At 42.6% G+C, this 12,915-nt stretch overlaps 1 protein-coding gene across 1 annotated transcript in view; it reads right to left on the minus strand.

Moving 5' to 3' along the window:
- PAWR (pro-apoptotic WT1 regulator) overlaps positions 1-9,114 on the minus strand; it is a 136,473-nt gene extending 127,359 nt beyond the window's left edge. Inside the window, 2 exon segments of the mRNA XM_042947240.1 lie at positions 8,494-8,777; positions 8,780-9,114. Of these exon segments, the coding sequence (XP_042803174.1) occupies positions 8,494-8,777; positions 8,780-9,017 (522 nt within the window). The 5' untranslated portion in view covers positions 9,018-9,114.
- Between the last annotated feature and the right edge of the window lie 3,801 nt (positions 9,115-12,915).

Raw genomic sequence — 12,915 nt, forward strand, 5'->3', positions numbered from 1 at the left:
TTAAATACTAAATACACAAATCTATATGATGTGATTCCAATTTTTATGTAGATACAGAAAAAAAATCAGAAATAAGAATAAGATAACAGGTGATGTTTCTCTAACTTTTCTTGTATTTCCACAAGGAAAAACACATTCGTTTTAACAGAAGGAAAAATTAAAGATTATATAAGTTTGGTGTGGATCAACTTTTGCTTGCTTGCACTATAGGATGTCAAGAAGTCTTGTCAAGAACGTGAAACACAGGGGCACCTGGGTGGCTCAGTCGGTGACGTGTCTGACTCTTGGTTTCAGCTCAGGTCATGATCTCATGGTTCCCGGGATTGAGCCCTGTGTGTGGCTCTGAGCTGACAGCACAGAGCTTGCTTGGGATTCTCTCTCTCAACCTCTCTCTCTCTCTCTGCCCTTCTGCTGCTGTGCTCTCTCTCTCTCAAATTAGATAAACAAACTTTAAAAAAAAAACTATTTAAAAAAAGATGATCACAGAATAAACGTTTATTATCCAATTTTCATATGCGAGGTTTTGAACTTGGAGCAGTTTCTACCTTTGAGGTATACAATTTTGTTACTTTAAGAAATTAAATATTCTTACAATATCATTCAGACATGGTGCCTAGTATATTTTTAAGTAACTCAAGGAGAGCATGATAGATGGCTAAGGTTTGACTCTATACCAGTAGGTGTATGGCTATGAACACAAATGCCTGAGATTTAAACTGAAAGCTCCCTCAGCAATAACCAAATACTTTAAGAATCAATTAGCTAGCTAAGAATGCCTATGGATTTAATATGTGAGAGTAGTAAACAAAAGAGAAAAAGTCATACACTTGGGAATATTTTGATAAGATAGAAAAAAATCTGTTTTAAGAGTGTTAACTAATTATTAAATACATTTAAAAACATAATTATACACTTTCTCTTAAATATATGTAAAAATGAAAAATGAGGGGTGCCTGGGTGGCTCAGTCGGTTAAGCGTCTGACTTCGGCTCAGGTCATGAACTCACAGTTCCTGGCTTCAAACCCCATGTCGGGCTCTGTGCTGACAGCTCAGAGCCTAGAGCCTGCTTCTGATTCTGTGTCACCCTCTCTCTGCCCCTCCTCTGCTCATGTACTCTCTCTCTCTCTAACAAATATACATTAAAAAAAAAAAAAAAAAAAAAGAAAGAAAGATGAATGAAAGTGAAGTTTAAATTATATATTAAGTGTTAGAGGTTTTTCTTTTTTTTTTTTTTCCTGTTGTCTAGGCTTCTAACAAAATCAGGACAAGAAGCAAGGCAAACACAACATTTTGCACTAACTATATGATATTACCTAAATGTTTAGGGTGCTTTGAATTTCCAAGTAGCTCAAGCTGTCTCTGTTAAAATGTCTATGAAGTTTTTAATTAACAGGAAAAAAATGAATTTTCAACATCCCAATAAGAAATTTCCATTAGACATCAACAATTAGTTATCACTATAACCTACACAGTAGCTGTAATTTATCATTTTAAGAACATTTTTAACACTATTTTGATTCATGTAACAATCCTGTTAGATAATCAGTATCAATTTCATTTGACAGATCAGTAAACCAGTACAGGACATTAAGTACACTCAAACTTCAGAATTACAAGACTCAAGAAAATTTTAAAAGTCTGCAGTCTCAGGTAACCCCTCCCTGTTCCCAGACTAAAGTGGATCCCAGAAATCTGCATTTTAAATAAACAATGCAGGTGATACTGGTACAGGTTGTCCCCATCCCCATAACGCCCCCCCAGCCACATCTTTTAAGACACTGATTTAAGTAACATGACTAAGGTTTTAGGTGGTTTAATACTCCATTTTTACTTTGAATCAAAGTTCCCAAATGTTTAGATAGTAGAGCTTTGCAGATCTCCATGAAAGACATGTAAAATTTTAAATAAATTAGAAATTTTACATTCAGTTAAGTTAAATACCTCTTATACTAAACTCCTATACCACAAACAAGTGGTAGTAGGTGTCTAAGTTTTAAGAAACATAAAACCAAGGTGCCTGGGTGGCTCAATTGGTTAAGCATGTGACTCTTAATTTCAGCTCATGTCATGATCCCAGGGTAGTGGGATCGAGCCCCATGTCAGGCTCCATGCTAAGCATGGAGCCTGCTTAAGATTCTCTCTCTGGACACCTGGGTGCCTCAGTCGGTTAAGGGTCCGATTTCAGCTCACATCATGATCTCACAGTTCATGGGTTTGAGCCCCTCATGGGGATCTGTGCTGACAGCTGGGAGCCTGGAGCCTGCTACTTAGGATTCTGTGTCTCTCTCTCCCTCTCTCTCTCTCTCTCTCTCTCTCCCCCTCCCTGGTTCGCACTCTGTCTCTCTCTCTCAAAAATAAAAATAAACATTAAAAAAAATTTTTTTAATTAAAAAAAAAAGATTCTCAATCTCTTCCTCTGCCCCTCTCCCCCACTCACTCCCTCTCTCTCTAAAATAAAAAAATAAAATACGGGGTGCCTGGGTGGCTCAGTCAGTTAAGTGTCTAGCTCCTGGTTTCAGATCAGGTCATGATCTCACAGTTTGTGACTTCAAACTCCATGTGGAGCTCTGCAGTGACAGAGTTGAGTCTGCTTGGGATTCTCTCTCTCCCTCTCTCTCTGCCTCTCCCCTGCTCATGCTCTCTCTCTGCCTCTCCCCTGCTCATGCTCTCTCTCCCAAAATAAATAAATAAACAATAAAAAAATTTAATAAAATAAATTTAAATAATATCCAGGCTTTTAACAACAACAAAAAAACAAAAAACTGAGAAAATGCTACAATTATTTCATGTTCTCTGTGAAATGCAGGAAAAGCTGACACTGAATTATTTGACTCTGCTGCATTTTATACGGTGGGAAGATAAAACTTAGGTTCCATGGGTTCTAAATACATAATGAAAAATTAAGATGAAAATATAAAAGCACTCAGAGCACAATTTTGTGAATATACCAAAAATCCACTGAACTGAATATCTTAAAGGATTAATTCTATGGTATATGAATTTTATCTTACTTTTTAAAAAGAAAAAAAGCACTCAGAAGATTTCAAACTCCTATATTTGCCAATCATTTCAAACTTCTAAGACATGTATTAGTATTACTATTAAATAGCATAATTATTTTCTGGCCTATATCACAGGTGGTAAAAACCAATGTAGAAATAATAAAGAACATAAATAAAGCCACCAACTTGATAGCGATTTTAAATAAGAATTCTGATGCCACTGTTCCTGTTTATTTGCTGCCAATTTTTCCCAATAAAGTCCCACCTTATCTGCCTTTCATTATAGGGCTATTCTCAAATTTTATTAGTAATATAAATGACTAATTTTACATTTTACTCCTAAAATAATCTTTGTCTTTCTTAAACTAGGTATATAGTATATAATACACTGAAATATAGAACAGTTATTAAGCACAAGGCTTTAAAAGCAGACTATCTCTACTCTGCTTCTTACCGTGTAGGTAACTTCAGGCAAGTAAGTAACTTACTCTCTCTGCCCCATTTTCCCAAAGGGTTGTAGTGAGAATTAAATGCACCAACACATGTACAGTGCTCAGAACAGTGCCTAGCACTTAATAAGCACACCATAAATGTCATCTACTTAGTTACATAATTATTTTTATGGAAAAAGACCTCTCAGCTTACACAACTCATTATAAATCCTGATAATATTCCATTTTCAATTTACCTTACCAATGAGTTCACACATTTAGGAAAACTGGGCTTAGTATCTTACTAAGTAGCCTTGGTGTTTATGCTAGATCTACCCTATTCACAAGCCCAATTTTCTCCAACCCTGAGTCACTATTAGTTCCTCTTCTGACTCATCACATAGAAAGGTAGACAGTCTGGTATATAATGGGCATACCAAAGGCATTTCTTAATCTACCTGGATTCACATGGTTTACTTAGTCGAACTTGTCCCATATAATGTTCAACAAATACGCTGAATAATTATGACTTAAAATTGTGCTCACTTAAAAATGCTTTCTATATATTAAATGCTCCTTCAAACTATGGAGTAGGTGTTTTAACTCCATCTTGACAGAAAAACAACATATCACTTATGTAAAAACAAAGATTCATATTTTCTGACTTCTAGCCAAAAATAGATTGTGCTGATAGCCTGGTGTTCAAAATTTTGCCAAGTAAACTATAGACGGTCAGAAGCAATCTCTGAGCCTACATATTTGACCTTAATTTCTAATCAGTTCCTTTTACTGTTTTCTCCATTCAGAGGTTTAAATTATTTAAGATAACCTCTAATAAAAAATTATAGAAAAAATAAAAAGTTATAGGAAAACAAGCTATATATTGCAAAATTGGCTAATTCTTAAAAATTAATTCTTTTAATATTTTATTAAAAATTAATTCTTAAAAATCTCGCTCTCCCAAGATGCGCACACAAGCGCGCGCACACACGCACGCACGCACACACGCACGCGCGCGCGCGCACACACAGGCACACACACACACACACACACACACACACACTGAAAATACTGCTCTACCACTTATTCACTTTCCATGTGATCCTGAGTCATTTAAGCTCTTCAAGCCTCCATTTTCTCCTCTGGAAATGAGGATATAAAGAGAAACTGTAACTACCACATGGGATTGCTGTGAGCATTAATTAAAACAACAAAGTACTGTAGCCAACCACTATGAAAATAGTAAGTTTCAATACGTGTTAACTTTGTATTTAAATCAAAATTTTAGTATCATTTGACCTTACCTATTGAAATATTTTATTAACCACCTCCATTAACCCACTCATGCAAACCTATTCAGTGGCAATAACTTCACAAGCACTCTGAAAACAGGGGTGGTACTGCCTAGGAACCCTTCCTCAACTATCCCCGTCTTCCTTAGGTTAGGTACCCTGCTCAGCCTGCATTAAACACTGTACTTACCACAGTTCCCTATATTACTTGAGAGGCCCTGTGGGCAAGGCCTGTGTCCTATTGATTTCCGTATCCCCAGACTGCAGCCCAATAGTTCTTAACCCTGACTCACAGTAGAATCACATGAGAAGCTTATCAAAATATTGATGCCTGGGATCCATCCCAGACCCATTAAATCAAAAGAGGCTCAGGGAGGGAGAGGGCAAGTATTCTGCATGAGGAGCATTTTTTTAAGATCCTCACATGATATTAATGCACTTCCACAATTAAGAACCACTACACTCAGATTTAAAACACCGTAAGTATGTATACACGTGTGTATAAATATATAGGTACAGAAATGTAAGTCTCAGCCCAAAAGCCTCATCACCAGTAGCTTCTCTCAGCCCCAATCACCTCTTCCCCCTAAACACAAAACTTTTTTTTTTTCAGATTTTTAAGTGATGTCCATACCCCAATGTGGGGCTCTAACTCACAGCCCTGAGATCAAGAGTCACATGCTCCACTGACTAAGCCAGCCAGGCACCCCTACACATAAAATATTTCTAATAAACAATTTGCTGTGTTAAGATGGCTTTTCAATTGTTAACTCAGTACTTAAGTTTTTTCATATAATTATGCCTTATCCTTCTTCCAGGATTATAGCCCTGCTCCTTGAGAATATACACTGCCTTACTCTTCTTGTTTTTTTTTCCACAGCCCTTACCATACTGCCTGAACACAGACATGTAATAAAGATCTGACTGATCTATTAAACGTATACCAAAATTACTGGCAAGAACAGCCAAATTATCCAATTTGAGCTATTCCCCCCAAAAAGTAGACAAAGTAAAAATTTAGGGAAAAAAACATTTTTTTAATCTCTAACTTAGTAATCAAGAACAACTAAAGTTTGTCTCACTAATAAGCATCTGTATATTTGCACTTTTTATTACAGTCATCACAAGTACTATCCCACCCAGCTTCCCATCCCCATCCATCACATCTAGTTTGAGACCTGCATCCTTGCTAATATTATCTTGTTGCTGTTTGTGATATCTTTAGCTGTTGTCAGGTAGCCTTTACAACAAATTTTATAATATTCTGTAATTAGTAAGATAAGTTAATGAAAGTCACAGTGAATGTGTCAAACAGATGTTTAATAAATACTTCCTGATGGAACTTAATGTTTATCAACCACAAAAATAGGCTTTTGCATATGAATTATATGCTACTTTCCTAATAGAAACTTGGTTGAGAATACTGTCTGAAAATAAGAGAGTCTTTCTCAACATCACATATAATACAAGTCTATTTCTGAATGTTGACAGATTAATAATTTTCTGCTTTTCTGATATTTACACACCTGAAAACTTTATAAAATATGATATGACTTCTTAAACCAATAGTGCTACATTACACAAGAAACTCCACACCAACTGACATTCTCAATGTTGAAACTACTAGGAGAAATGAATGGCACACAATTCTAAAAATACAACCTGAAGAATATAAAGCTGGCCCATCTTTAAAGTTTTGTGTCATATATTTACCACTATTAAAATAATCTGAACGACTTAAGCTGTTTTTACGAAAATATGAGAAGGCACTCAAGAAGTATGCCTGCTAATTAGGTACTGCGTTAAAACATTACCATGTTTTGTTGCGTCCTACAGCAACAGATAGAGCCATAGTTACCACAAAAAGAAAGCAGTCCTCAACTCTCTATTCAATAAAAAAGGTTCAAATTCCACAGACAAAAAAAAATGGTACCCTGGGTTGTTTGTTTTTAAGGAAGATTAAATTTAGGAGTTGCCAACACCCAAACGAAAAACATTCCAGAGTATTAGACTCAATTGTAGTGGGGAGTGATCTACATTCTCAGCACTATGTTCCCTAACCCAAAGCAGGAGCATTAACAATGGATGTTTCTTAGGATCTCGCATGATACACCACACTTATTTCCCCCGGTAAACATAATGCTTGTTAAAAACAAAAACAAAAAAGGTACTGGAGAAGTAACAATTCTAGTGCAAGCAGCCTGACAAAAAATGAAGTTTAACATCTGCCAAGATATTTCCCAAAATAAGACCCCTGTCAGATGAACAATGAGGAAAAGACTGAAAATGACTAATTCTTTTATTTGGACCATCAGCTACTTTTAAAAATAAAGTTGAGGAATGTAGCTTTTCCAGAGCCCTGTCTTTAGTTTCCCCTTAATCTTCATATTTTTAACAACAACAACAACCAAAAAAAAAAAAAAAAAAAAAAAAAAACAAAAAACCCTAGAAATTTGATTACCACTCTCATGAATTCCTTTTAAAGCAATTTAATGAATAACAGATCTTTTGTGCAAGTAGCAAACCACAGAGGACAGTTTTGCTGGCTGATAAAATCTCGCTGAAACATGCATATAAAAATATACCCTTCAAAGACAAACTGTGATTTTCCAGGTATGGAAATCATATTAACACTTAAAAAGCTGGGTATGTTTGACATATACCCTAGCTTACTCTGAATGTTTTTACTTGAACCACAACTGAAGTTAGCATATTCTTATTAATTATTAACTAGGTATCAAAGTTGAATACATTACAAGGCCACAAGTAAAAAAAAAAAAAAAATTTTTTTTTAAGAGTAAAACCTAATGAGCCAATGAGAAAATGATACAACTTCTTTGGGTGAAACAAGGTTGTGGAATCACTTCCCAAAACTCGTGCACTTCTATTCAAGTAACCAAAATTTGCTTAGAAAAAAATTTTTTGAGGGTAGAGATAGGTGCGGTTACACACTAAGTAAAAATGTTTCACCACTCACTCTAATAGAAAGACGTTGCTGCCTGCAGGAATGTTGAGACTGCTCAAAAATACAAAACAAAAACAAAAACCCTACCACAAATGTTTTCCAGAATACGCAGAGCCAAATACTTAAATACACGGAAAGATCGTCTTAGCAAAAAGAACTGTGGGTTGTTACAGCATTCCTATTGTCCTAAATACCACTCAGAATAAACTGTGCGCGCGCGCGCGCGTGTGTGTGTGTGTGTGTGTGTGTGTGTGTGTGTGTGTGTGTGTGTGAGATGGGGAGCGCTCTTCCCAAAAGCTGGCTTAGATATGAAACAGTGCATACACTCATTCAGATACACTCATCTTGGATACACTGAAAGATAAAGCTGTCTCGCACAGTGCTAAGGCCACGTTTCTTTACAGGTGGTATTAAACACTGTCAAGAGAAAAGAGATAAACAATCTGATAACTTCCGAGGGGCACGTGGGAAACTAAACAGCGTATGTCGTCATCACCATTAATCAATTTTTCTAACTGATGAAGCAGAAACAAACAACCCTAAGCGGGCAAGTCCTGGAACCACGAGTAGTCTTTCCACCAATGTAAAGAAGGATCCTGAATCGGAGACCTCAGCCAGGAAGCCTGAAAAGCACGTGTCCTACTTTGCGTTTGGGGAACTTCCCAGGAAGCATTTGCTCACAGTAAAACTCCATCACCCTCGGCCTGCATAACTCAGCGAAAGGATAAAAGTACTAGCTGGAGTGGGGAACCTCTGCCCCCGGGGCCCCGGGAAGCTCCCTCCGCGGCCCCCCGCCCGCTCACCTCTGCCGCGGGGATGTTGACCACGCCGGTGGAGCGACGCTTCTCGCGCAGCTTTCTCTTCTCGATCTGCCCCTTGCCCTTCCTGGCACTGGGGCCCGAGCTCTTGCCCTTGTCCTGGGCGCCGTCCCGCTCCTCGTCGTCGCCCCGGGCCGGCGGTGCCCCCGAGGCGGAGATCGCGGCCGCGGCGGTGGGAGGCGGCTCGTCCTCGGGCCGCCGGGGGCCGGGGGCGGAGCGGGGCAGCGCCGCGGGGCCCACGGCGCAGTTCACGCCCCCGGAGCCGGGGCGGCAGGTGCGGCCGCGCCGCCCGGGAGGTTGTTGTTGAGCTCGTTGGCCGCGGCGGCGGCCGAGGTGCCCAAACCCCCCGCCGGGGGCTTCCCGCTCGCGTCACTGCTGCCCCCGCCCGGGGCGGCCGGGCCCGGGGGGTTCTGCTTGGCGCGCATCTTCTCGCGCTTCGCCTTCCACTCCTCCAGGAAGTCGGTGGTGCTGCCGCCGCTGCCGCCGGTCCGGTAGCCACCGGTCGCCATATTCCCAGCGGGGCCGGCCGGGCTCTCACCTCAGGCCGCCCGGCCCGGCTCCGGCCGCCGCCGCCTCTGCCCTCCCGCGGCCCGGAGGATGCGAGGGAACGACCCCCGGGCGCGGGGGCGGCCGCGGCTCCCCCAGCGGCCGGCGGGTCTGAGGGGAAACACAAAAGGGGGCGGGGAAGGGAAGCGTTAAGGTCCTCGCCTGGCCTGAGGGGCTGCCCCCGCGACCCGTCTCGGAGCCCCCCGCCCCCGCACAGCGCGGCGACCAGTCCCCGGCGGCAAGTGGCTGCAGAGTCCCCACCCTGCAAAGTTTCTCCGACGCACCTACACGGCGGGCCCGGCGATCGCCGCCCCTCGAGGGGAGGAGAAAGGGACTGTCCCCACCCCCGGCCCGCCCGCCCCATCCCCACCGGGGTCTGCGCCTGCGGCGGTAAGGGGACCGGGGCCAGACCCCGCCACCTGTCGGCTCGCCGCCTCTCCTGCCCCTCGCTGCGGCCACCGTCGGCCCAAGGTCCCCGCCACCAACACCTTCAAGCCTGGGCGAGGCGCGAAGCCCCTGGGCGGCTCGCAGAGGAGGCTGGACGCGCACACACACCAGTTGTCCAGCCGCTTCGGGAGGACGGGCGCGCGGGTCGAGCGCGGGCAGCCCCTTACCTGGGGGGAGTTTGGGGGGACGAGGCGCGGGTCTGGGAGTCGGCGCCCAGGTGAGCCGACGCGGTGGCGCGGAAGGAGCTGCGGCAAACTCGCGGCCGGAGCTCGCGACTCTCCCCGGCCAGGAGGGAGGGAAAGAGGGAGGGAGCGAGGGGCGGGAGGGGAGCCGAGCGGCGCCGAAGCGCGGGCGGAAAGGGCCGAGACGGCGCGCGAGGGGCGCGGCGCGCAGTGAGGGGCGGGGTGGGGGGGGGGGGGGGGGGGGGGGGGGGGGTTCGTGCCCGCCGACGCCCCGCCCCCGTCGCTCAGGTGCGCGCCGCCTCGTCCCGCCCGCCGCTGCAGCCCGCCCCGCGCCCGCCTGTCCGACCGCACATTCCTGGGCTCGCGGCCCCGCGGCGGCTCCGACTCCGGGCGGGACGGCCCTCCACGCCCTTCACCCCGGTCCTCTTCTCCGCCTCCCCGTCTCCCACCACTCTTCCTTTTAAGTACAAGACATATTCTTCGAGGGAAAATCTCGAAGGCTGCTGGCCGAGGGGGAAAATGCAGTCAACTTGTGATGATTCAGGCCTGACTAGCCAGGATGGGAAAAGAGTCGCGCGTCACTTTTCCTGGTCGCTGCCCGCTTTTCAGATGTACCAGGGTGGCAGGCAGAAGAGCAGTAAAAAAAAAGAAACAAACCCAAACACTTCCTTCTGAGAAAAGTCTGTGGTCTCTGGGTGAAAGGGTCAGCTGAAAGAAAGAGGGGCTTACATTATCAGTGAATTATCAATTATCTTAGGCTTGCTGGAGAAAACTAAAAACTCATTTTGCCAGTGTATTGCATTGGCATCCCATTCCTATTTGGAATTCTCCTTTTAGCCCTGTCTCTACACCTCTTTACAGAGCGTGAATTTAGCAGCAAAGCTCCCTATCCAGTTATGAAAGCTGCGTTGATGCTGATTTCATGTGGGCTGGTGCCGTGATTGACTCTTACTTCTCTGTTCTCTTAACATACCAGGCAGTGTATCTTCTCCTCAGATGCAAGTCATTTAACATTTCTGGATCAGGGCTGCGTGGACTGCCACTGTCCCACACCTGAAGGGACAGACCTCACTACATACAAGTGGTGTCAGGGCACATCATTGTCCTGGGCTACAAATGCCAGGTCACCATTTTGTAAAAAAAGAAAAAAAAAAAAAAAAAAGTAGGCGAGCCCTGAGTCACACTCTTACCTAACATAAATCTTTATTCCTACTTAGTATTCCTGTTTTGCCCAGGTGGCACATGGTGGGTGGGCAATCAGTGCGTGCCTGCCACAAAAATAAGATCGGGAGACAGTGATTTACATGCTATTTATTTCTCAGAGGGAAAGTCACAGAGTTCTGGTCTTTGGTCTGGCTTTTGGGGTGAAACATGCATAACAGTGAGAGGGCTCTGGAAAAAAATCCTTAGAAAATCAAAGGCCTTCCTTGGGAATTGGTTTAAAAGGCTGAGCCTAGCTGGTAACAACCTGGGTTTGCCACCTGAAATCCCTCCTTTACAGAGTCACTACAGTATTTTGTTTTCTGGGTTTTAAGGGGGTAGAAGGAGAGTTGGGCATTAAGCAGATTCACATTAATATACTTTGTAACTTACCAAAGGATTTTCACCTGGAAGGGCTGCTGGATATAGCAGAAAGAGGATACAGTGCGCCTGAACATAAATACATAAGTAGCTGAGAGAGCTTGGATGTGGTGTTTGAATTCTCTGAAACTCCGCTTTCTTTACTACAAAATCAGCAACAACAGCATAAAGTTTTAAGCTATTATAAGACTTGACACTATGTACTTGGTTCAAGGAAGGCATTCAGTAAATATAATCCCTTTTATTAGTAAATGGATATCAAGCAGTCTTTGGTCTCTAAAAAGTGGGGGGGGGGGGGTGGCGTTGAGGGGAGAAGGCAGGCAGAAAGATTACGTACTGAATACACAATATTCATTTGAAAATGAGACATAGAATGAACTAGAATAACACTTACCACTGCACTCTCAGACTGGATCTCTTAGTATTAATAGGCTCTGAGTCAGGAATTGGATACTCCTGACTCCTGTGGCTTTGGGCAAGTTGCTTAACTTTTGTGCCTCTGTTTACTTACATATAAAATGGGGATAATGATACTTCCTACATTGTGAGAGTGTTGTGAAGGCATCTGAGATCCTTGGATAAAAGGTAGTATATGAGTACCAAAGTAGTTATTATTAGTCTATAAAGTGCCCTAGGAACCATGGATGAAAGAGATTATTGAGGTACAAAGCACTGTGTATTATTATTGTTATCATTTATTATACCTTTTGTCTTTACCTTACCATTCTCACTTCCAAAGATGTATTTTACAGCCAGACTGCTTCCAGCCTTGCATCAAGATATTTAGCTGAGTCAGTCCTAAATTGCAAAATGTTTGCATATCATCAATCTTTATGTTTAGCATTCTGATGAAATAATCCTCAAAGACTCGGAGCTTGGTTTCTCAACCATGGCACTATTGACATTTAAGAATAGATAATTCTTTAGGGTTTGTCCTGTCCACTGTAGGATGTTTAGCAGCATTCTTGGCTTGCATTCACTAGATACCAATAGTTGGCCCTCACCCCCAGTTGTGACTTTGCCAAATGTTCCCTGCAGGGAAAAATCTTCCCCAGTTGAGAATTTCTGAGCTGGCTCTAAAATAACTAATTTTGGTGATACACTTGCCCTTAAATAATAAAGGGAAATAAGATGATACTAACAAATAAAAAAAATTCATATTAATAGGTCAGAATGAAACTTACTCTAAATGTTAAGTCTTACTTAATGTTTTTCAGAGAGTGGATTAGCTATGGTGTGAAATAGCCTTTTTATGGTGTTGAAATAATTAATAGAATATTGAGCCGTTATGCCTTCAAAGCAAATATTTCTGGAACATATGCAATTCATCCTCTAAAATCAAAATATTACATGTACATAGTCTTTAAATGTAAATACTTTAGTTCTGTAAGAATTATAACAAAAGGCCAAAAGGCAGCAATCCCCTACTTAGCCTTCCCACTCCCAAAATCCTACCCAAATTTTTGAATTCTTATATCTCTTTCTGCTAATATGAATCTTCATATTTATTTTTAATGTATTTATTTTGAGAGAGAGAGAGAGTGTGTGTGTGTGTGTGTGTGTGTGTGTGTGTGCGTGTGTGTGTGTGTATGGGGGGGGGGGATGCGAGAGAGAGGGAGAGAGAATCCCAAGCAGGCTCAGCAACATCAGC

This window comes from Panthera leo, chromosome B4, assembly GCF_018350215.1.
Source record: "Panthera leo isolate Ple1 chromosome B4, P.leo_Ple1_pat1.1, whole genome shotgun sequence".
Taxonomy (NCBI): Eukaryota; Metazoa; Chordata; class Mammalia; order Carnivora; family Felidae; genus Panthera; species Panthera leo.